We start from the raw sequence: 24,149 nt of genomic DNA, 5'->3' as shown, positions 1-24,149 counted from the left end.
AGTTTGTGCAATGGTTTCTGACTTGTGTGGATATTGTGCAGTAATGCCTTAAGACAGTGTAGCCACATTTGGTCCCTTGGAAATGAACAAGAGGGTTCAGTTATTTTTCAGCTGATGATTATGTGTCATTGCCGCATGGATTTATTTGCTCTGCACAGGCAATGTGTCTGGCATTGGGCCTGTCCTATCCTTCCTCAGCCATCAGGATTTAGCCCAGCAGCAGTCACATCCAGACAAAGTCTATGAAAAAAGCTGTGAAAGATCCAGAAAACTTTCAGAGAGAGTTCCCAATTGTACCCTCTTACCAAAATATCCCATCAGGGGAAAATGCATGACCTCTTTCAGTCGGGTCATCTATATGGCTGGGATTTAGCAAGCCAGTGAGTTTAGCTTCTATTTTTCAGTGAGGTTGCTCATAGGTAACTCCTTACTCCTCCTTGCATTAGCTCAAGCCTTGTTACTTCCCCTACTCCCTTGTTTGTGATCTCATGCTTTTTTCCCCATTTCCTCCTCTATATTCTGGCCTGAATTTGACCTTGAGCAGATGACATGGTCCTTAGGGCACCCACTGCTTTACTAGCTCCCATCTCTCACACTGGGGTAGCAGTATCAGGGTAATAGGGAGAAGGGAAAAAATGAGGGAGTGAGAAAGGGAGAGAGGGAGGGAGAAAGGGAGAGAGACCTGTTTGAGAAATAATTGGAGGCTGTTAAACAGAGGAGCCCAGCATATCACTCTAGTAATGGAAATAAATTCCATTGTATTTGCATTTTAATTTTCCACATAAACAAAGGCCCGGAGTGAGCTGGCTTCGCCAGAATCACCGGCCAGAATTTAATTAGAAATGAAAAGTTTATAGGGTCCTCTTTAATGCGATTAATGCACAGTTAACATTTATCACATACATATGCTGGAATCGCCTTTTTTAAGCAACCACCGGCCATGAAATGAATTTCTTTTCAACTTTTTTAGCATGCGTGAGGAAGGCTGTCTCTGGTGAGGCGGTCCAGTGAGCACACTCCTGACAGCTTGGTAAACTGCAGCCCACAGAGGCTTAGTAGCCCCCATCCTCACTGAGGAAAGTTCAAGGTGGCTTAGAGGGAAGCATGGTCTAGTGGTTAAAGCCTGAGGTTGGGAGTCAGGGGATCTGGGTTGTATTCCCAACTCTGCCACATGCTCGCTGCATGACTGACTTGCTCTCAGCGTCTGTTTCTCTGGGTGTTAAAAATAAAAGAGAAATCAGCTGGAAGAAGATATCTCAGCCCCAGACCCCTCTGAGTCTTAGTCTCTCCAGCAGCTTGCCAGCCCTGTTGTATGGGATCTGCATTGGATTCTGTGCTGACCTCTCAGCTCGTCTCCCTGTGCCTGAGCATTCCTACGCAAGCTGCAGGGACAGGGGAATGCAGAGCTTGCCTGATGTGAGAGGCTGGGCCTCCTGGAGGGACTTCTTCCCAGTGCCCCAGCTGCCTGCACATTCATATGGATCTCACATGGACATGGATTCCTGTGGATCTCATGTTGCTTCTGCAAGATACGCATCTTCCTGCTAAGGAGCATGATCAGGAGTGGACCAAATTCTGCCTGTGCAGTGTGGGAGCCCTGGCAACCCTACCATGAGGGGACCTGTATTAACTGCTGAGACAGCTCCGTGTATCTTAAGGGGATCTTCTCGTGCTGATTTGGTCCAAAAAACTGCTAACAACAACTTGTAAGATACTGCTAAGAACAGCTTGTAAGATATTGGGTCTGTCAAGCCTGAACTTCAGATCCTTACATAAACCTAGTCAGGAGCAGCTACCAGCATTCCCTGTAGAAGGGAATTATACCTCTCTCACCCTGAGGGGCCCTGAGAGGTCACCCTGTGAGTGCTTATAAAAAGCTTGAGCTTGTCTTCACATGGATGCTAGGGAAAGCAAGCCTAAATCTAGAAAAGTTATCAATATCCCTTCCTTGAAGAGCACAATGCCGAGATGAAGGGCCAAAGGTGAACACCTCCCCTGTGAGCCTGTGCCCCTGCCAGAGCCAGAAGAGCATCAGGCTTGTCAACTCTCTGCCTCCTCATGACTCCCAGAGGAGACCATATCGCCTCTGGTGTCCCTGTGGTCCCTTCCTTATGCCCCTTCCCCTGCTCTGGCTGTGTGACAGACAGAGGCTACAGCCTCCCTCTACTCCTGCACTTCCCTTCTAGTCTTGCAGACAAGCAGAGCAAATAAACCAGGCCCATGGACACAGAGTGTTAGCATGTTAGGGACACAGCAGGGGAAGGAGGAACATGAAACCTCTATTGATCCCTTGAGGAATGATGTCCCTTCCTTATCTTATCAGATTCTCTTCACTCTTCAATTATAGTCTGTTGAAATTGGCCTCTTAACCCAAACAAGATAACCTGAGTAATGAGGAGAAGAGTGCAAGGGGAGGGGAGGGGAGAGGAGAGCGGGGTCCAGTGCATTAAACTATAGCTGTAATTAGAAATACTTCCTTTAGTGTAATTTCGTCTGCCCTCACTATCCCCACGTATCCCCTTTTTGCATCATGTATGAAGTGAACCACCACACAACCACTCCTTGACAAATATATCATTCCATATACGCCCCTCATTCCCTCAGTTGCACTGGTACCTGCAAAAGGCACGTGCACCCACATTTGTACATGCCATTTTCTTGTATATATTTAACTGCCCTGCCATACGCCTTCTGTGTTCACACATCTCAGCAGATGCCACTTAATCATCCACACACTTGCACAAGTGTTACTGATACTGCTCATCTCACCAGTTGTGTTTTCCTCAGCATATTGGTAGTATGGCTGCCATAGCACCTTATCCCCAGGTCTGCCCCAAAGAGCTGCTGCTGAAGGTATGAGCACTGCTAGGACTGCCCCATGCATCTGCTTACAGCCATGGTTCATCTGTTCATTTACAAGACTGTCTTGCCATCGGGAAGCGGTCATGCAGAATCCCCCGCAGAGTCCCCAAAACTAGCCAGGCTTCCCGAGGCACGTACTGCTGTGCCTTTGCTCACCACTGTGACTCCCTGCATGTAACTGCAGAGTTGTGACATGGTTTTCATGGATGAGACTATGCTTAGTTCTTGCACAGACCAATAATACCTACTGGCTATAAGTCTATACTCCCAGCTGGACATGTTGCCCTAGTGATACGCCTGTGCTCCTCCTTGTACACATGTCATGGGGTATAGGGCATGTCTCGCCCAAATATCCATTACAGAGAAGGTTGTCTGGTGGAACAATAGAGACTCAGCAGTTTATCTGTACAAATGCACCCGGGTTTCCATGCTCAAATTACTCCACTGTGCACAGAATGATCCTGTAGCACATTCAAATGATGCAGAAGGTGCTTTCATTTTGGAAAGGTGGTGCTCTAAGCAGTACTAATGTTTCATTTACAGGGCTGGCACCCTCCTTTTGCACGCTTCTAAAGACTGTATTCCCCAGCATCACTTATCCCCTGTCTTTCACTGTGCCAGGGGCATTTTGTTCTATACACATCCACATGAAATGGGCCACACTCCCTTCCATTTCATGTCTCCCTGTGCCACCAGCTCTGCCAGTTTTGCCTGCTGGGCATCAAGAGCCATAGCAGGGTCACCCATAGGCGTGTATTTTTCTTTAAATATTTGCAGGTCACAAAAACTCACGTAAACTGCGAAGGGGGTTTAGAATCAGAGCAGTCCTCTTTTTACAAATTTACACATGCTTTCTCATGTGCAAGCATACAGACTCACCCATGCAGTTCCTCCCTGCTCTCCAGCTTGTGTACCTCACAAGAATCTGCACACAGCCAGACACACTGTTCCCATCCTGGCTGCCTTCATATGCACAGACCCCAAACTCAGGCACATGTGTAGCCTGAAATTGTTAAAACTGCATTAGGGAGTGGGATGTCAATATTAAATAATGCTCTGCATCTTGTTTGGCACAGTGGCCAAAACTGCCTTCTATAAAACCACAACAGGTCTGATTTTGACAGTATCCAAGTCAAATCTACTTTAGCCTTTACCACCATCTTCATGTCTTGCCCTTTCCTACCCCAGCCCTACCCAACTGTGCTCTCTACCTATTCTGGGAGCTTGATGTTGTGGCTCTGTCTGCCAGAGTCAGCACCACAAATATTGTCTCTTTTAAACACTAAATTTGTTGTTGTTCCAGAGGGAAAGGGAATTTGTGACATTGCACATTTTCCACTCTGCCTCTGCTTGCATAGACTTGGACCATTTGTACATAGCATATCCCAGAAATACACTTTCCCTGTGCACTCAGTGTCCCAACATGATGTCCTTTTCTTCACAAATGTTATTCCTTCCTTTTCTCTTCTCTTGTCTTCTATATCTCCTCCCTTCCATATTGACTTTATAAACGTGTATATAAATTTTTATGTGTAATTTATGTATAAATGTTAAATTTTTCAAGCTCAAAATCTACACTGAAACAACCAAGAAGTGACCTAAATTTAGGCAAATATCAACAGCAGGCACTATTACATAGCTGCATTGTGGTGTGATCTTTCTTTTTAGAGACAGATTACCAAAATCTGTTCTTAAAAGAATTTTTAGAGAAACATGAGTATATTGAAAGGCAATACTCCCTTTAAGAAGATCCCAAATGTTGGTGCCTAAAGACTAGTACAATTTTAAAGTGAGAGCATGAAAGTGGGTAGTGGGATAATGAGTTTGCACTTATATTTCATCCCAGCTTGAAACAAATGAGGACTAGTACTGGGAATCAAAGGGCTAGGATATTAACCTTTCCTGACCAGTGAAATGGGTGCTGTTTTTGTTGCCAGAATCATGCAAACTACCCTGAAACTAGAGGTGGTGCAGGGCATCCTGTCTGACAGATAGGTGAGGGTCTCATTTGTGACTGTCATCTGGTTGCAGTCTCTGCTTTTCCTTTTACAAATTAACAGACATCACTCTGCCTTGCAAAACATGGATACCACCTTTCTCAACTGAAATACAGTGATAGGCATTTTGAACTGAGCTGATCACAATTCTTCATGCAATTTGTCTCCCAATCAGAGATGGATGTTTAACCCTTATGCCTTGGACCCTGCAGAGAGGGAAGGGTTCTTACCTTGGAAGGAGGAGGACCTGTTCAAAGCAGAGCTAAACAAATAAAAACTAAATTGGCCCCCCAGAAGGGAACAGTTATTAGAGGCAAACTCCAGCATCCTCATGTGTGTATGCATGTGTGCATGTGTTAGGGAAGTTGCTAGAAGCCTGGGGAACAATACACTGTGCAGTTTTTAGAGACGCTACAGGAACTGCAGAGGTAGGGAATGACAGAAGCAAGAAATGTCCTATTTCCATTTTTCACACAGGCAGAGACAAGCCACCAGAATCTCCCTTCCTGAATCAACAGTGAGGTTTGGGTAAATGTTTCATACTTAGCATTTTCTGGGAAGTGTATCTGTGGACTCACAGTCTGTTAGCTCAGGCTTTTGCCACATCACTCTTCCTCCTCTCTGTCAAAAGTAGTACACACATAAATCCCAGGATGGACAAAGGACAAAGGAATATCCTTCCCTGACCACATCAAACTCACGCATATGCTTCCTTTTGCCTACTAGCATTTTGTGTCACCATCTATGTGCCTGCTCAGAGATATGTGTTCTCTACCATATACTGATATACTCATGTGTAGTATCCAACCAGCAGGCACATTTCCCCAAAGGTACCTCTCTGCATTGCACTCACAGTCCCCGTATAAATGTCCTGTGCAAAAGAATGGAGTATAGTTCTGCTTTTTCCTTCCCCATGCCCACCTCAGAACACATCAACCTTTCAAATTTGCCTACTATGTATTACTGTACCCTCTACACTTCTCCTATACCTTCACTCCTCCTCAATATCTATATAGACAGATGTATTCTCTCCATATGTCTCAAACAGTTCATGCATACATCCTGTCATTCTTCACACCCCAACCACAGCTATTCCTCTCCTATGGCTCCAGGATTGAACTATTGTGTTGTCCATTTCCCAGTGACAAGGGGTCTAGTTACAGGGTTATTGATTGGTTTTCATGCAGACAGATGGATCTGCCTTTGGTCTCCCCACCAAAATCCACCTCTGTATGGGCTGATTGTCACTGCTCCAGGGATAGGATTTCACCAGGAGACCACCCTCCATGCAAACATCCTTCACCCAGGCCACGGATGGTAATAAATGGAGTCAGGCTGAGCCATAATAAAAGCAATTGAGTGGGTTACCTGTGCAGACATGAGATTTATACCTCCTCATATTTGATGTGATTGTTTTATTGAGTTCTCAGTGCAGTTAGGATGCCATTTATTTATTTATTTATATGCCTACTTATCATGGAAGAGGGGGGAGGCTGTTGCAGCCTAGCTAGTGTTCAGCCTCCGTCTTGTCAGATATGAGCCCAAAGAAAAGGGCTCTCCAGTTTTGCTCTGCCTTTTACCTAGACTTGGACTTGATGAGTGAGCCCTTCCCAGATATCTCATTTCCTATGACAGACAAAGATGTTTGTTTCAGGACCCCTGAAAGCTCGAGGACTGTCTGAATTATGAGCCTAGTAGAAGCTAAGGGGACAGTGTAAAAGAAGACATGCGTATATACTGATTTTCTAAAAGAGCCTCTCGAAAGAAATTCCTATTTATGCTATGCCTGTTTTGGACAATGGGTTGTGATCTATGCACAGAGCCTCTTTATGCTATTGCTATAGAAATAATAAGCACCAGCACTGCTTCTGACTCTGTCATCACATGTGAGCGTTGAGAAATATTAGCAGGTGCAAATTGATTGGAAATGAATATTTGTAAGTGCACTCTGAGGACTTTGGAAACCAAGTGATTAGATTTGTGATTTTCAGCTGGGTAGATAGCCATATAAGTGCTACGAAAGCAGCCCTCAGTTACTGGCACTAGAGAAAATTGGAGACCAGTGCTGAATATATCATACTGGCTAGTATTTCATCACAAGCCTAACGGTGTTTTTTGTGGGTTTTCCAGATCCTCTAGTCAAGTGGTAGCATGAGAATTTCAGTTCTCATTTAATAAAGTATGTTTCCATTGCCTGTGGGGGCTTGAAAAGGGGCCTGTCTGCTCTCTGAAGACTCAAAGGACTGCATTGTTAAGGTGTTTTTAAAGTTGTTTAATGAGAGTCAGATATCCAAATCCCTTTTAAAATTTAGAGTAGAAAAGAGAAAACAAGTAAAAACAAACCCACATTGTATTACAACTGCTCATGATTTTTATGCCAATTACACAGTTTAGGCTCTGCCTTGGCATTTTTAAACAGTTGGGACAGGTAAATATGCTTTACATGTATAGGCTCCAATAGATTAATTTGGATTAGAGTGGAAAAATCCTCGTTTCTGTTAGTCTCAGTTTAAAGAACAATATTTGGGAGAAAAACTCAAACCTTTCTGATGCTTTCATGAGTAGTAATCATCATTAGCTGTGTGGATGTCAGACCAATGGCAAATGCTTTCAGAAGTCTCTACCTTTTCATTTATAGAGACTGACCTCAAAAGTGGAATCTCTAAATATTTTGTTGGTTTTAAGTAGAGCCTAAACTCCATTTAAATATCAACGTGCCTCAGTTAAAGACAATGGACTCTAAATGAAGCTCAACCTTGTTCAACTGTTTTGAAGTCATATATTTTTATTCAAGTTATATGAAAATCTTTTGTTTGAATGGGCTTTAGAATTAGAGATGGGATTTTTTAGTTATTTGATATACGTCTGAAAACACGACTTTGTTTTGTATGCATCACATCTTCATATCATAAAAGGTCCTGCTGGCCTGTTAAACCATTATCTATCTCTTTAGCCAATAGAAGATTATTTCTTATTGTATATTTGCTTGTTATTAATGCCACCTTGTTATTCCAAGAAATCAGGAATTCCTGTGGGATGCAATTCCACAATTTAATGGACCTCCCTATCAGGGGATACCTTCTGCTACCATTTAAATGTTTCCTCTCTTATTTCCCTCCCTTCATTCCTGGCTATACTGCTTTGTTTAAATGTGAATAATTCCTTTCCTGTTGGAAAGACTATGCCCTTCAGATCACTATATTGTTCTCACCACTTCATCATTTCTTGGCCAAGCCACTTATATTTTCTCCTCTTTTCTCCCAAAGTCAAATGAGTTTTTTCACATAATAGTGATTCTGGTAAATGAGATTTAGTTCCATAAGACTCACTCACCCAGCACAGAAATGCAGCTACCTCTATGGCAAAATGTAGCAATCATTCACTAGTTGCAAAAGCTTGAAAATATTCAACTTCCAGCAAAAATCAAGCTTTCTGTACATCTATAAAAAAAAGGAAGGACTGGGAATTTTAGGTGATAAAGGGACCAATACGGCTCTGAACTTCGAGGTTCACAGAATAGGGAGCTCAAAACTTCCCAGGCACAACCAATTTTACTTGCTGACTGCCTCTGTTGAGCTAATATCTCTGCAATATGAAAATTAGAAAAAAATGCAGCTAGCTTATTGTAGTTCTCCCCATACAACCTTCCAGTGGCCAGATACGATGAATAAGACAAAGAGAAATGCTGTGAGCATTCATTTACTCTTTCAGCTGCAGTAACATTGTCTGTAACCTCTGCTTTATGAGCCCGTCCTTTATTTGCAATGATAAAAAGAAGATAATACCAGGTTTGTGTCTGATGGAAAAGAGTCTGAATTTAAAGGAGTATATTTCCTGTAATGAAACCCTGTGTGACCCAATTGTGTTCTTTGCTCAGCTGACAGCAACTGGCAGTAGAAGTCTTCTACCTTGAGAGCATGTCCTGATGCAGGAAATCTCATGGGAACCTTAGATTCAGCATCAGCTAAGAGAGAGGATTCCTGCTAGGACCCCGAATTTCTTCTGTGCGCACTAGGAGGTGCCAGGTTCTGAAACCTGGTGATCTCTGTTGAGTACTGTTGGAGAAGTTTTCTTCACCCCTCCCTTGCACCAGCACAATGTCAGACAGAGGCAAATCCAGTCTATGTGATGAGTCAAATATTTGGTCTCTATATTGAGCAAACTGACTTGTGGCTACTAAATGCTGACAGTGGTGATAGGTTTGTGTGACACACACATGCACAACTGCAGGTTAGAACTGTGCGATCGCCCCGTGTTCACTGCAGGCAATGCAGCTGTCGCTACTTGCGGTCGCTATGAACAAGCTGCCGTTAGAGATACTCTGTACTCTTCTGGCTTCTCCCTAGGCTCATTACCTGTCCTCCAAGAATTCCAGATTTGTTTGGTGGCAAAAACAGGAAGAGATTCACCAGTGAGTTTGGCCAGGATGTCCTTTGGGGAAATTCTCAAGTGCGGCTGGCTGGCGACAGTGACTCAGAAAGCTCTGTTTGCATAACACTGATTTCTTCCGCATATAACACAGCCCTGGCCTATTGTGCCTGCCTTTTTCCAGACTTGATTGTTTGTCTTGAGACATTGCATTTGCCTCAACTGTGATTCTGTTCAATTCTATCTCCTTTGCATGAGCTAAAGCCTAATTGACTTAAAACAGCCTATCTCCAGTTTTGAATTTTTTCTGGTTACATGTTGAACTCGATGGACATTTTTAGTGAAAGATCACACTGAGTTTTATAGAGGTAGCTAAAAGCTGTTGTTTTCATTTTACAGATGGCAAAGCAGCCTCATAAGGAGTCTGTGTGACCTGCCCAAGATCAATCAGAAAATTAATGGCAGAACTGGTAAGAGAAATCTGATGTCCCAATATGCCGTTCTTTGCTCTAAACTACAGGCCTGCCTACAGCCACTGAAATTGGCCACATGCTCAATAATATTTCAGTGTACAAGTATATTTCACTGGTCTTTATAACCCAAGTCAATGTATGTGTCTTTCCATACGTATTTTTAAAAGCACCTAATTATTGGAGACTTTAACTGGGCGTCATTAGCCAATTGCTATATCCTGAAAATGGAAACGTCTTCCTAAATCAAATGCTTAACACTAGAAATTAATGGATACCCAATGCCTAAAAGAAGATCAAAAAAAACCTCTAACAGTTTGACTGAGATAATATATCCACTAAATTCTATTCTCTGTCATGGGGCATTAGTTAGATCTACTCTGAGGAACTCAGGGTCCAAAGTGTATCCGGAAGGCTGACTGAACCCTGCAATGCTTTAGCTTTGGCATTCTTTGGATAAGGACTAGCTGGGAATCCCGAGTACTGAACTCGGCTGCAGAAGACTTGGGAGAGAGCAACAAACTGGGGGGAAGTTGATTTGTTTTACCTTTCTGGACCTCATTCTTTAATCCAAGAGAATTCTTTAATTTAAGAGAAGCAGGAAATAGTGCTTAAACTATGATGTTGATTGCATCACTTGCTGTGCAGCCGCGAACATACGCCCATGATGTGCTGCGTCCTGTTCCTACTAAAGTACGCTATCTAATTCAAAAGGGTGATGATTATTATCTCAAGGAACCTGTGTTCTTAGGCGAACTGTATGTGCTGCTAAACAAAGGAAAAATTCTCACTAACATCTGCCTCCAAGTTCTTTCTTAGAAGACTGCCTCAAAGTTTACAGCAGTGCCTAAATTCAGTTGAAACCTGAAGTGACCAAAAATGACTGGTTTATAGTCATCTTACAGATGGAAAAGTTTGGGCTGGCAGGGTGCTCAAAAAGCAAGGTGCTCAAGTGATTTAATGTAAGCATTAATTGCTTACCAAAGAATTGAGATCTTCTGTCATTTGTCTGCTTCTCAATTCCATGCAGTGTTTGTATGTGTGTGTGTGTGTTTACATATATGCACATATACATTTGTATATATATTTATCTGTGTACACCTACCACATACGCAATTGGTTTATACTTTATAGTACCTAGGTGTAGGAAGTGTGAACAGGAAAGCTCTTGGCTCAGAGTAACTGCTCTATCTTGATCCTGTAATTTCTGGTGCGCTTTGCTTAATAACTGGTATATTCTCTAGACTTTTTTGCCATAAGTAGAAGAAACCTACTGCGTAACACAAGACTTTAATATTTTTTCCTGAATCTTTATGGCATATTTAAGTCATGTTTTTCACTAGAGCTTATATCTACCCTTTATCTGCATGAGTTTAGTATAAACAAGTTTCTGATAAATCTCAGTACTGAATTACATTGTCCCAAATGTGTCCTGGTATTCTCAGTGCAATACTGGCAGATCAGTGCAATGTGGGCAAACAGAATTAATGTATCGAAAAAAAAATTAATGAAAAACAGATTTTAAAAATGTTTAAGGGAGACTTTAAAATTGAAATTGAAACTGTGTTGTTTTGTAGTCTCTCACCCAGAAGCTTTTGCTAATGATAGACTAATTCTCAGAAAGGAAATGACATGTAATTAATGTGTTTTGAGAAAATCTTATGATAATCAAAAGTAGTTTTTTTCCTACGCACAAGGACATCACCATTTTAAAGCACGGTATTCACAGTCTATCTAGGGACATAGGTAACTTCTATTTCTATAAATGCCTTTCTAATTGTCTTAAGATGTTAAAACACTCACGGAAATAGTTCTAACAGTTCTGGACACTGGACTAATGCAAAATTTTCTTTGGAAACTCCACATTTTGCGGAAATAAGAAGACAGTTATTGAAAGCTGTTTTTTAAAATTGTCATCTATCTGAAGCTGCTCAGAGACTCAGAGTGTTAGATTAGCTCCAGACTGTGATTGTACCACAGGTAACGGATGTGTCGTTACAAAGAACTGACCCAGTTCTGTATGTGTATTTTTACAGTGGGAGAGAGAAAAATATGTATTTAATTGTGAACTTAGTCCCTTCTTTGTGTTTGTGAGTTCTGTGAGCTGGAGTCACAAAAGTCACTGGAGTGATAAAGTTCAGGCTACTCTCCATGGCAATAGGATCAGGCCCTTATATGCTCAATATTTCCTATTCCACTGCAATTTTCTTCCAGTTTGCTGTCCTGTTCTTGTCTAGGTTAAACTTACAAATTTTATGACCTGTGATATGATGGGCTCACTTCCTCACAAATGTGAGTTTTTGGGAGCCTCATACAAAGGTGAGCGGTGGGAAGTTGGGTCTGAATTTTCAAAAGGGATGGGGAAAGACTAAATCATATGAAGCCAAAATGCTCTTGAGCCTTGGGAACTACACACTCAAATGCCATCGCAGTGGTGGGTCACAGCTGAGCCTCTTAAGTATAACAATACTTAGTTGCTACAAAACACTTGTCCTCGGAGTGTTTTGTAAGTGCAATCTAACTGACATCTGCTTCCACTTCCTTCTGAGAAAGATCAGTTTTCATTTCCAGGGTGGGGAAACTGAGATACAAAATTCCCAAAGCCCTGCAACAAACTGGTAGCAAAGGTGGGAACAAAATCTGGCACTCAGCCTTCTGCCTGGGACATCACAACCCAGATAGGAGGCATTGGGTCCAGCAAGCATAAGGCTGAGACTTCAGTGACTTTTGGATGCTGACACCCCTTGAGCTAGCTGTACATGTGTGTTGGTTCCATACATGTTATTCCTCCGAGGAGCCTACAGCTGTTCCTCTGGACTTCCATTCCACCAGCTCCATTCCTTACAGGGATAGCTGGCTGTCCTTCCACAGCTGCCTTTGTAAGGTGTCTGAATGTCAAACTGTTATTATTTCAGTACCTGACTGAGAGAGTAACAGAGACCTGGAGGTTTTTTAGGAGGGTGTATAATTAGCCGATCAGTATTATGTTACCCTGTTCATAACTTAATAACCATTTTAATACAGATGGCACACACAGGGATAATTTCCTAGGGTAGCCTAGCAGTATATTACAGAGACAGTGTGTCTGAGGGAATCTTTCTTAGCCAAGGTACATTCCACTAGCTAATTCTACCTGCTGTTTTCAAGATGATTTGGGATAATTCCATATCATTTGCAAAATATTAAAACCCATTTATATAGGATGCCAGATTTAGAAATACACAGTCTGAGTTATTAGACATATTTTGATAAATCTGCCATGAAAAGTGCAAGACAAAAAATACCACTGTGTTTTCCTTGCTATTTATTTTTTGCTTCCCTTGCTATAAATACACCATTCTTTAAGACAAGGCTAAATTTTTTATTTATTAAAAGGGCCAATATACTAACTTGTGCATTTTTATCTATGTAGACACAAAAAAAGCCTGCATGCATATTTACATATACCCTATATACATTTATTCGAGTGAGAAGAGCTGTACATTTGGGGTTGAGTCCAAAATTTCATGTGTTTTTACTCTGTCAGCGAGGTATTTCGTGCCTATGTATGTACCCTCTACAAATATTCCTGTGTTACTCTTTCTAGAGGTTATATTTCTGTGGGCACAGTCAGGGTATCTGTGCATACATTACACTAAAACAGCATAATTACTTTTACTCTGTAGACGAGAGTGTTGTGTATTTCCAAAGTATGAAGATCTGCTATATGTTGTGTTTGAACGTGCAGGCATGTGAACAGTTTGAGCGTTTTGACGTGTCTTAGCATTCGATTACATCTATTACCGTCCCTTTTCTCCTGCATCGATCCGGGTTTTTTGCCTGTCACATGGTTATTTTTGTCACCTCAAACCTGAGACCAAATCTGAGTCCCTCCACCAACAAAATTCGCACCCTAGCAGCCGGGGGAGGAGGTGGGGTGGGAAATCGTTCGCTAGTGCGGAATCGATCCTGCTGCCGAACCTCCTGCGAGGGCAGGGATCAAACCGAGACGGGGCCGCAGGGAGCGCGGGGAACAGCGCTCCCCAGTCGGGGAAAGGATCGCCCGGCAAGTTTAGCCGTTCCCTCGTGCTAGCGATGGGGAGTGAACCGGAGGAGTGGGTGCAAGGGAATCCTTCCCCCCGCGCTCAGCGGCTCGCAGCTGTGAGCCCGGCTTGGCAGTAGATAACGGCAGCCTTTCGACTCACAGCTCTAACACCCTGGAAAGGCCGGCGATCACCTACACCCCGAGAGAGGCATTGGAGAGACACGGGAAAACCCGGCTCCGTCGCCCGTGTCCCCGCCAGCCCGAACAGCCCCCAAAGCTTGCGGCACCGCCAGGCTGCTCGGCGGGAACTCAGCTGCTCCCGCAGCAGCGCCGGCTGTCCCGGCCCCCGCCTGCCCCCCAGGCCGGGCGGCGGGCACAAGCTGCGGCCCTGCGGCGGGCACAGCGAGCCCCGGCACAGAGCCGCGGGCAGCCAGGGTCGGCTCCGCTGCCCGGAACTGGGCTCGGGGGTCACGGCGGGGCTGGGGAGCGCCCATTCGACCATGCCCAGGGGTCCCGCTGCGGGCGAGGGACTGGAGTAGGTTGGACCTACCCTGACCGAGGAAGGATTGGGCCGTCCGCGCTGCTGAAAGGGATTTTATGGGGCCGTAAAGATGCGACTGGGCCGCGAGCTGCGGGATTGCTCTTACCTGTTTATGGAGGAGACGCTGGGGACCGTGTCGTTGTCACAGATGCCCTCGGCCAGTAGCCTGTCCCGGATCTCCCAGGCGAACATTGTCGGGTTTTGTCTCTTGTACTCGGCGATTTTATCCACTACTTTGGGGGTGGCTACTTTGGGTTTGGAGCCGCCGATCACGCCGGGCTTGATGCTCCCCGTCTCGTAATACCTGTACAAAGGAGGGTCAGCGACCTGTCGTGCCGGGAAGGGCCCCGCCATCCCCGAACACTCGGTGCCCGACTGCCCCTCGGAGCGCCCCGCGGGCCCCTGCCCCGTGCCCCGCCTCGGCTTCGGCCCGCCGGTGCGCGGCGTCGGGCCGCGGCCGCTCGGGCGCTGCATGGCGCGGCTCCGCGAGGCGCCAGGCCGCCTGGAGCTGGGGCTGACGCAGTCCCTTCGCCTCTCCGGGGCTCGCTCCCGCTCTTCTTTTTTTTTCTTTCTTTTTCTTCTTTCTTTTTTTTTTTGGTCCCTTTTTATGTGTGCGAGAAGCGAGGGGCGCTGCCTCCTCCTTCTACCGCTTTACACGCACAGACTTCTTTCAGGCCCAGGGATCGGGAAATAAAGCAGAAACCCTTTCCTCGGTGCGGCCGTCCGGAGGGGAACCCGCCGAGCGCGGGACCGGGCCGGGCGGGCGAGGAGGGGGCGCGGGGAGTGGGCACTGCCGGGCTCGCACCCCTCCGCCCTGACCGTCCCGGCCGGCGCCTCCCGACTCGGGACTCTGATGCGGGAGCGCGGTTTATCCCCGCATAGGAGTCCCTCGAAAGCGGGTACTCGTACAGGGCAGCTCCAGCCTCGCTCCCCGCCGGCCATCAGCTCTGCTGGCGGCAGCGTCTGTGGCCTGGCCTTTCCAAGGCACGGCAGAGCACACACCGCACGCACCCGCGGCTGGGGCTCTGCCGCCTGCTGACACCGCTCCTCATCCGAGCGACCGGACCAGGGCGCCGGGTCCCCCCGACTAGCCCCTGGGGATATTTGACACCACATTTGGCGGCGATCGGTTACCGCGGGCATTTATTTATTTATTTGCCCCGTTGTTTGTTTATTTACCCGTGTATTTGGTAAGGCTGCTCACGGATTGTTGTGATTTTTTTAGGATTTTTTTGGTTGCTGTTGGGGGCTGCTTTTTTTTTTTTTTTTTTTTTGTCGTTCTTTCGTTTCCTTCTCCCATTCCTTTTCTTTTCCGCCCTCCTGCCCAACCCTCGCAAATTATTTTGTCTTCCCAGGAATTTTCAAACACCGCCGGTGGGGGAAAGGGGGAGGAGGGGAGAAACACGTCCTTGCCAGCTGGAGGAGGGGGCCTTGCTCAGCCGCGGGCTCCCACTGCGTGAAGGTGCCGAGGCCGCTCGGGGTCGTGGAGGGGAGAGCCCGGTGCGGCGGGAAGGGCGGAAGGTCACACCGGAGCGGGGAAGGGATGCAACGTCGCAATCCCAGGGGAAGGGAAGAAGCTGCCTCTTTCCTTACCTGCCCAGGATCTTGCTGACACAACCGTGGCTGACCCGCAGCTGCCTGGAAATGTCACAGGGTCGCACCCCCTGGTGAGCCAGCTCCACTATCCTTTGTCTCACCACGTCAGGTAGGGGCCTGCCGTTCACAAACACCCCCCCGAGCTGGTTCACACCCCCGTGCCCTGCTGGGGAAAGAGAAATAAAAAAAAAACACAACAACCCACGCACACCAGAAACACACCGTTAGTCGTGGATTCTTCACCACCCGTACTGCAAAATCTCCAGTCATAGATGGATGGAGGTGATGGCGGGGGGTCGAGAATGGGGAACAAGACGTTGGGGAGAGAGGGAAGATGATAAAAAGGGCGAAAGAGAAAGAAAGAGGAAAAAACAGGGAGAATGAGAGGAAAAAGAAAGAAAGAAAGAGAGAGAGAAAAAGAAAGATAGAGGAAAAAAGAACTAAGAAAGGAAGAAAGATAACCGAAGAGGAAAAGAGAAAGGAGGAAAGATGGAAAGGAATGAGAAGGCTGAGTGAATTTTCCCGAGTCAGAGGGGGACTGTCCTCCAGCTTCCCGTACGCCGCCTCCCGTCTCTGGGCCGGAGAGCCGCTCTCCCTCCTGCGATCCCGACCGGGATGCCGGAGCAGTGGCTTCTCAGGGCCATTGTGGTGGGCCGAAGAGGAGACAGTGCCCGCGCCCGCTCCTCTCCCCAGAGTTGGGCAGCGATGCACTCCCAAACTCCGGAGCTCGACCTCTTAGCGGCTCCGAGCGGACTCTGCCGCAGTCCCCCTTGTCTTTACTCCTGGGCTTTTTCTCTCATTTTCTTTCCAGGATTTTCTATCACATTGTCAATTACAGTTCCTCGCGAACTCCGCCCTCCCTCACCCCGCGGCATGTCCCCCATGCAAGCCGTCCTCTCCCGTTATTTTGGGCTGCGAGTTGAAGGGATTCAGAGAGAAAAAGAGAAAGGGAAAGAAATGGAGAGAGAGGGAGGGGGAGAGAAAGAAAATATTTTTGGTCCCGCGGCCGGTATTCCTTTATAGACGGACCCTCTCTCTCATCTGCTTTCGATCTTTACAGGAAAAATTCTCCAGTAAAAAAAAAATAAATCTGACAGACTTGCACTGGTCCGTATTTTTTCCCACCACACAAATCTAGTTCAGGGAGAATTAAAAATGCTCCGTTTTCTTCTGTTCCCCCCTTTACAGGCAAAAATCCGCCCTCTCTCAGATAGGACTGTTAGGATGGCTTTTTTCCGATCTATCTTTCTCCATTTCGAGAAATAACTTCGAGAAAAAAAAATAAGCATGCACCTGCTAAGCATGGGCACGAGAAACGGATTGACAGGGATAAAGGGAAATATCTCCTTTTAGGACGCAGTAAGACAGTTGGTTGTGAATCAAACGACTAGGTTAGAGCTGGGGGCAGTTCGTCTTTGCCCGGGCGTGGGGAGATACCCACTCGCAGGCGGTCCAGCTTCGCTGGCGCTGCTACCTCAGTGTCTCTATCTCTGGAATATCCAACTGATATAGCTGTGGAGTGCACACTGTATTAAAGGCTTCCTTTCACACAACCCTAACCTCCTGTACCTTCCTCGCCAAGAGATCTTAGTTCGTTTTGTAGTTTGCTGAAAAATGATCTGTTTGTATTTTCACTGAGGTTTTTTTCTCCCTTGCTTCTGACACTGACTTATTGGCTCTGAACTTAGTGGAAACTCTCATTGCCCTGCGATCGATCCAAGTCCTTTCGCACAAATAGAGTTTTTTCCATCTCCCCCACCCCTTCAGTAACACCTTCATACATCCCCTCCCAGCTGCATCGGCCGGGGCGCCGACAGGCTTCCTCGTCGTTCCTCGGTGAACCGGGGTTATTTGTTGCGTTCTTTTGTTAGTTTTTTTTAAAAAAACATATTTAGAGTTTTAGAGAGGATGGGGGATATTTGCCACTAAAACCTGCGGGTATATGTTGCTCTGTGCTTCCTTCATTTGTTCAGAACCCCTTCTGCACATGTTGCCTCTAAAGTTACAAGACAGCAGTTTCTTCGGCAACTCCATGATAAATAATTCAAAGCACCTATTATAACTCACATTACAAAGTATTAAAAGGCAACTGATGCAAAAAGATTAAAAATTAATAATTCAAATTATTGCAGTCTGGATATTTTTCACACGAGTTTGTGTGAAACCCTATGGTTTTCTAAGGTTCTTTCTATCAGAGCAGTCAGATATTTACATGTATTTATCTGCATATAAGTGCCGGCGTCTGTATATGCACATACCGAGCCGTGCCGCTGCCGTACCGATCCTGTGTTGCTGTCTGTCTGTGTGTCAGGAGCCTGCGCCCGCATCTGTTTTAATTGCTTACTAATATCCAGGTCTGTAGCTCTAGAAATACACTTTAGGAAACGAATCGGATGTTGATTTTTTTTTTCCTAATCGGAAGCCAAAAATTGTTCATGAGTCTCACTGGAGTTTCTAAAAAATCAGCGACAGCAAAATACCTCTTTCATCTGCTTATATGTTCCGGATCATACTGGAGGCGGTATTATTGCAATTGCATCTGAAAGCAGGTCGCACCGCTGAAAACTAAAAATAATGTCTAATGCGCGGACTGTTTGCTGTTAAAGGTCTTCGGAAATTAAACTCCACATTTTAAGCAATTTATCCTGGAAATCAGTTATTTGGAAACAGAAAGACAGTTATTTACATCCACGTTTGGGGATCTAATAGTGGGTTTATATTTCTTAACCTCCCTTCTCACGGCAAAATCGGGATTTTTTTTTAAAAACTTCAAGTATTTCTATTTTATATCTTTTCGATTTGTATTTTATGCAGCAGGCAGGGCGTGTCCTCAAAAGTTTCAGTGTCAAAAGTTACAAATTGCTCTTAATTATTCATTTCCTGACTCAACGTGCTCGATCTCGGCTTTCTAATTGTATTTTTTCTTCTTTAATTTAAATCGCGGAATTATTTTCCCTCCTGAAATGAGGAGGGAATGGTGAAATTAAAGTCACTGGAAATTCCTGTTACGGTCCCTGGTAAAGGAGGTTTTTCGCTTTCCTTCGTCCTCGTCTTACAGAAAGGTTTTTTAAATTGAAAATATATCATGAATGCACTTTAGTCTGTGCCAGGAATGCATTTAAAATGCACACCGGCAATCTGGTAAATAAACCAGGAGGGATCGTGACTTCTTGGGAGCCTCCAAAACCACTCCATCTCCTAGCCATAAAATTGCCCTATTTTTCTTGCAGTCCAACCTTTTGCCAAACCAAAACGAATCACGGAACAGTCACCGACCAATTCGCCATTAATTTGAAACTGGCATCTCCCCCCTCTGCCACTGAAATCCGAAATCAAAGCAAACAGCATCAGGTCGCGGGGGAATCTGGGGGGTTAAAGCCAAGCGGGGTTGCGGGGAGCCCCGGCCCGGCGGGGCACGGACAGGGAAAGGGGCCGTCCCAGGGGCTGACACGAGTCAGAATAAACTCGTGTTGTTTGAGGGGCGATGGGGAAAGTGTCTTTGCAGAGGACAGTTCTGTTTCGGGGGGTACTTTCTTTCGCACACACACGGCTCGTAGCACAGGCACAGCCGCACACAGCCCCTGCCCCCGGACTGGGGGTCCTGGCCCCCGCCCCACTGCCGGCACGGAGGTCTGCTACCTCCGGCTCCGGGGATGCCCGGCATCCTCGCTCTGCTACTCGGGCCGGCGATATCCGTCCTGCCTTCTGAACGCCTCTCTAAGCCCGGTATCAACCAGGGTGAAAGGATGGACCTGGAGGAGGGTCAGGTGAGGAAGGATGGTTGGGGAAAGAAGAATGGAGGGATGAGAAGGAGGGAGAGCAGCGGAAGGAGCCGGGCTCCAGTACTCACGGTGCATTGCTGAGAAGGGGTCTGCTTTGCAGTGCATATCCATGGGGAGGCAAAGGAAGGGGAAGAAATCGGCTGAAGCCGCCGTGTCGCCTCTAAAACTCAACTTCAAGACTTAGGGGAGAAAAAAAAAAAACCAAAACAAACGAAAACAAAACAAAACAAAAAAGCACACAAGGAGAGGAAAGGAGGGGAGCGGCGGGGTGCGCTGGGCCCCCTGCCCGGCGGAGCGGGCAGCGAAGTACTTTCCGGGGGGCGGGAGGGCTGCGCCGGCCTTGGGGGGCCGGGACGGCGGGGCTGGCGGAGTCAGCAGAGTCCGTGGGAGCGAGGGACTGGCGGCGCCGGGGGGCAGGTGGGTGTCATGGCTGGGAGGGCTCAGAGCATCCCCGGCGGCGGGGAGGGGGTGCTGGAGCAAGGTGCGGCCGGCGGCCAGGCGGCAGAAGGCGCAGAGGACGCGGCTCTCCCTCCTCCTCCTCCTCCTCCCGCGGTCCGGGGCTAGTTCATTTAAGTTCAAAGCGGAGTAGCAATCCCCGGGAAAGCGGCGAGCGGCGGGCGGGCGCGACCCCTCCTCTCGGCCGGGCGGCGGATCCGGCGCCGGCGGACTTTCGCCCGAGGTGGGAAGTGCTTGCGAGGAGCCGGGGCCGGAGACTGGAGCCTCCGCTCCCGGTGTGTGTCTCTCTAAAAGCCGCAGCGCCCTCAGCCCCCCGCCCGCCTCCCCGGAGATGGATGACTTGTCAGACAAAGGCAATAGATTCCGACACTCTCTGATTCGCCAGCGCGCCGAGCCGAGCGCGGCCAGGAGAGGAGAGGAGAGGGGAGAGGAGAGGAGAGAGAGGAGGGCCGGGCCGGCGGCGCTCGGCGCGGGGGGGGCCGCTGCCTGCGGGACCCGGCGCGGGGGAGCCCCGGCTGAGCGCTCCGGAGCGCCCCGGGCCGTGCGTGTGCGGGGCGGCGGCGCCCCTGCCCGGCCCGCGGGAAAGGACGTGAGCCCCGCTTTGTTGTCAGTTGCGGCTCAGGATCCTTAACTCCCTTATTTAACACACGCACACACGCCTTGGTAGTTTCATCTCCCTTCTTACGCCCCGCTCTTATTTTTACCGGAGACTTTACTCGGTGTAAAGCGGGACGGAGGGGGGGTAGGGGGGGATTCGATACACATCAAGGCTTCCCTGGTGTGCGGCTTAGTGTGGGAGACGGACGGGGAGAGAAAGGGAGAAAGGAGATGAGGAAGAGAGAGGAAGGAAAAGGAGAGAGACAGCGAGAGGAGAGAGAGATCAAGAGAGAAAGCTATAAAGAAGAAAAAGAAAGAAAAATAAATAGAAGCTAGACAGACCGAGAGAAAGAGAGAATGAGACAGAGAGAACGGAAGAGGAAGGGAGCTTCTTGCACCCCTTAAAGCAAGAGGTTGGGCCCGTTTCAGTAATTCCAAAGTTTCCTCTCACACGCATTTGGGGAAATAACAGCAAATCCAACTCCAACTTCACACTTTCCACATCTTTTCCACATCTCTTTTGCTTCTCCTTTTTCTCTCTCCTTTTTTTTTTTTTTTTTTTTTTTTTTTTTTTTTTTTTTTTTTTTTTTTTTTTTTTTTTTTTTTCTTTTTTAGTGCTAGAGTGGGATTTTAAAATTATTTCACAAAAGTAGACATGGCTTTGATCTAGTAGAGCAACATAGAGCAAGTAAGAAACGCCTTCTTAGGGTAATAACCAGGGGTGAAAAGACACGGAAGAAATTGCTGTGAGATCAGTTTTCAGACTTGTGAGTTTATCGTCACCTGAAATGTACTTCCTTCTCTTTTCCTCCTTCATCCTTCCCCATCCCTCTGCTTACCTGTCACAAAACAGCCCCTTTTTTTTCTAACCACTCTAAGTAAAGAATCTCTGAGAGATCTTTATGAAATATTTTCCACTGTCTCATAAATCATTTTGTCACTTCAGCTGATGTTTTATCTTTCTCTCTCCCCTCTCTCTTTCCCTTGTGTGAAAAAAAAAAAAAAAAAAAAAAAAAAAAAAAAAAAAAAGATGATTTGGAAAATACAAATTTTGTTGTTACACCACCGAGGTTACATGTGAAGTGAGTCCCCGGAGCTGCGGGGCTGCGCTGCGGACAGGCGCGGCGGGCACGGCTGAGGCGGCCTTACCCGCCCCTGCACAGGGCGAATTTTCCGCAGGAGTGGGGGCTCTCTGCTGCCCGCTGAGGAGCGGTGGTCGTTGTCGCCCGGCTGGCGAAGGCAAAGGAACCGCTCCGCCCCGCCCGGGGAACTCCCCCCGCACGCCAACTTGAGAGCGGCCGCAGCTCCCCGTGAGCGGCCCCGCCGCCGGGCCGGGGATGCCCCGCTCACTGCCGACCTGCCCCGGCTCTGCCCCGCTGGCCGCCGCTCGCCCACCCGCGCCGGGCCCGCGGCACCCCCCGCCCTCCCGCCGGGTCCCTTCTCAGCGCTCCCGCCCCGGGCACTGGGCACGGCCGCGGCGGGGCCGCCCCGCGCGGGGGCGGAGGGGCGGCCGGGCTCAGGTGCGGGCCGGCGGCGCTCCCCGGCATGGCCCGTAGATGGCGCCCTCCGGTCGCTTGGCGGCGCGGGGAAGGGGCGGCGGCGGTCGCGATCCCGCCGGGATCCCGGCCCGGCCCAGCCCGGCACCTGCCGGCGAGACAGCGGTGGGTATCGAGTCCCCCCGGCAGCAGAGACTCTTGTTCGCAGCGGGGCCGGGAGCCCGCTGATCGCCGGTGCCGGTAACCCCTCCCGCCACCCGGCACCTTCCGCGTTGTCCGTGGCTGGAAACAGCTCCGTAACAACTCTACCCCTCCGAACGGTCTTCCAGCAGCCACCTCCGCCCTTCCTCCCTTCCGCCCCAGGCAGCTCCGATCGCCCCGCGCCCTTCGGGCCGTACTCAGGCACACAGCCGAGCCCGAAGGCAGTGGGAGGTGAGGGCGGGCGTCCCCGGCAGTGCTGCGTGGAAAGTAACTCCCTGCGCTGTCACTAACACTTGGGGAGTTCATGGACCCTCTCTCAGAGATGCTCTGAGCCTTTGTAACTGCTGATTGCATGGTGAGGAGATAACAGCTTGGTGATGGGCCGGGAAAGCCAGAGAACCTCAAATTTCCTCCGGATAATGTATTTTGCCATAGTTTCCTCGCTGTTTTCCGATATCACTGAGGAGAGAGGCAGGAAGAATAGACTCGAGAAATACACACGATGAGTGCTCTGTGAGATGAAGCCTGAGTCTCACGGCATAGAGGCAACCCCTGTAAACAGGGGAGACCTGAGCTTGGTAGAATAAGACTGCTTTCTAAGGAGAGGGAATGAAAGGGATGGAGCAGGAAAGGAAGGGATGGGAAAAGTAGAAAGGAAAAGGCTCCCAGCTCGCTGTCACCTTCCCCCACCACACATACCACCACACATACCTGGTGCCCCTTCCCACACCAGACTTCCTGGAAGTATTACTTTGCCAACATTTAAATCCACTGAACAATTTCTGTCTGCCCAAATTAAAAATCCCGGCGTGTCTCCGCGCCCCTGGGCACTGCCGTGTGCCCTGCGGGACCGGGCGAGACCAAGACCAAGGGCCTCTTCCCACTTCCGTGGTTTCGCACACATCTCCCAAACCTATTTCCACTTCACCAGGCCTGGGTACTTATTTCCCTGTCCTACTTTAAATGAATTTTTTCTTTTCTTTTCTTTTCTTTTCTTTTCTTTTCTTTTCTTTTCTTTTCTTTTCTTTTCTTTTCTTTTCTTTTCTTTTCTTTTCTTTTCTTTTCTTTTCTTTTCGTTTCTTTTCCTTTTCTTTTCCTTTTCTTTCTCTTTTTTTCTTCTTTTCTCTTTCTCCCCTGCTTTTATTTCTTTTTCTCAAAGAGGATCTGAGGATCTCCCTCTTCTTCTCTAGCCCAGCCCCCCCCCCCCCCCCCCCCCAAGCTAGAAACATTTACACTTCAAAAGAGACGGCCGCCTCTCTGCGGAAATTTCAGGAAAAATAAACTTTTTGGGGAAGTTACAGTGATAACCATCTTTCGATCTGCTTCATTAGCCGGCTTTCTCCAGCTGGTCAAGTCGAAATCTTGTCCATTGATCCTGTTTCCCACCCTGGGCCCCAATACACATAACCGCGAGGGCCCTGTCAGCTCCCTTCCGAAGTCCTCTGAGTTCTCCCGTGCTGCTTTGGTTTCGTCAACTTGCCGCCTCACCTTGTCCCGGGGAACGGGGTTGTACAGACGCTGCTCTCGGGAACTGCCTCCCCTGTTCTGCTGCCCGCCCGGGAAGGGCGCTGCGCCCAGGAACAATAGGGGTCGAGTGGCGGGGGGAACCCCTCGGAGGGGTCAGGCCTGGAGCAAACGGTTGTGCCTGCGATAGCCGCTGGCTCCAGAGCCAGGACTTGAACCTACGTTGGTTCCCAGTTTTCTACGGGTCTGTAGACAATTACATTGGAAACCAGTTAAACGCGACCTATGGCCGTAG

The 24,149-nt window shown here is 47.8% G+C and overlaps 1 protein-coding gene across 6 annotated transcripts in view; it reads right to left on the bottom strand.

The window, feature by feature from the left end:
* PAX2 (paired box 2) overlaps window positions 1–20,287 on the bottom strand; it is an 88,439-nt gene extending 68,152 nt beyond the window's left edge. For all 6 annotated transcript variants that reach the window (XM_027719129.2, XM_027719060.2, XM_027719102.2 and 3 more), the window contains exons 1-3: window positions 19,709–20,287; window positions 15,856–16,021; window positions 14,369–14,566 (exon numbers count right to left, since the gene is read on the bottom strand). In XM_027719129.2, the coding sequence (XP_027574930.1) occupies window positions 14,369–14,566; window positions 15,856–16,021; window positions 19,709–19,751 (407 nt within the window). In that variant the 5' untranslated portion in view covers window positions 19,752–20,287. The remainder of the gene's footprint in view (window positions 1–14,368; window positions 14,567–15,855; window positions 16,022–19,708) is intronic.
* Between the last annotated feature and the right edge of the window lie 3,862 nt (window positions 20,288–24,149).

Source organism: Pipra filicauda, unplaced genomic scaffold, assembly GCF_003945595.2.
Source record: "Pipra filicauda isolate LSUMZ 115617 unplaced genomic scaffold, ASM394559v2 scaffold96_size2947999_pilon, whole genome shotgun sequence".
Taxonomy (NCBI): domain Eukaryota; kingdom Metazoa; phylum Chordata; class Aves; order Passeriformes; family Pipridae; genus Pipra; species Pipra filicauda.
This window is presented reverse-complemented; position numbering and strand designations above follow the sequence as displayed.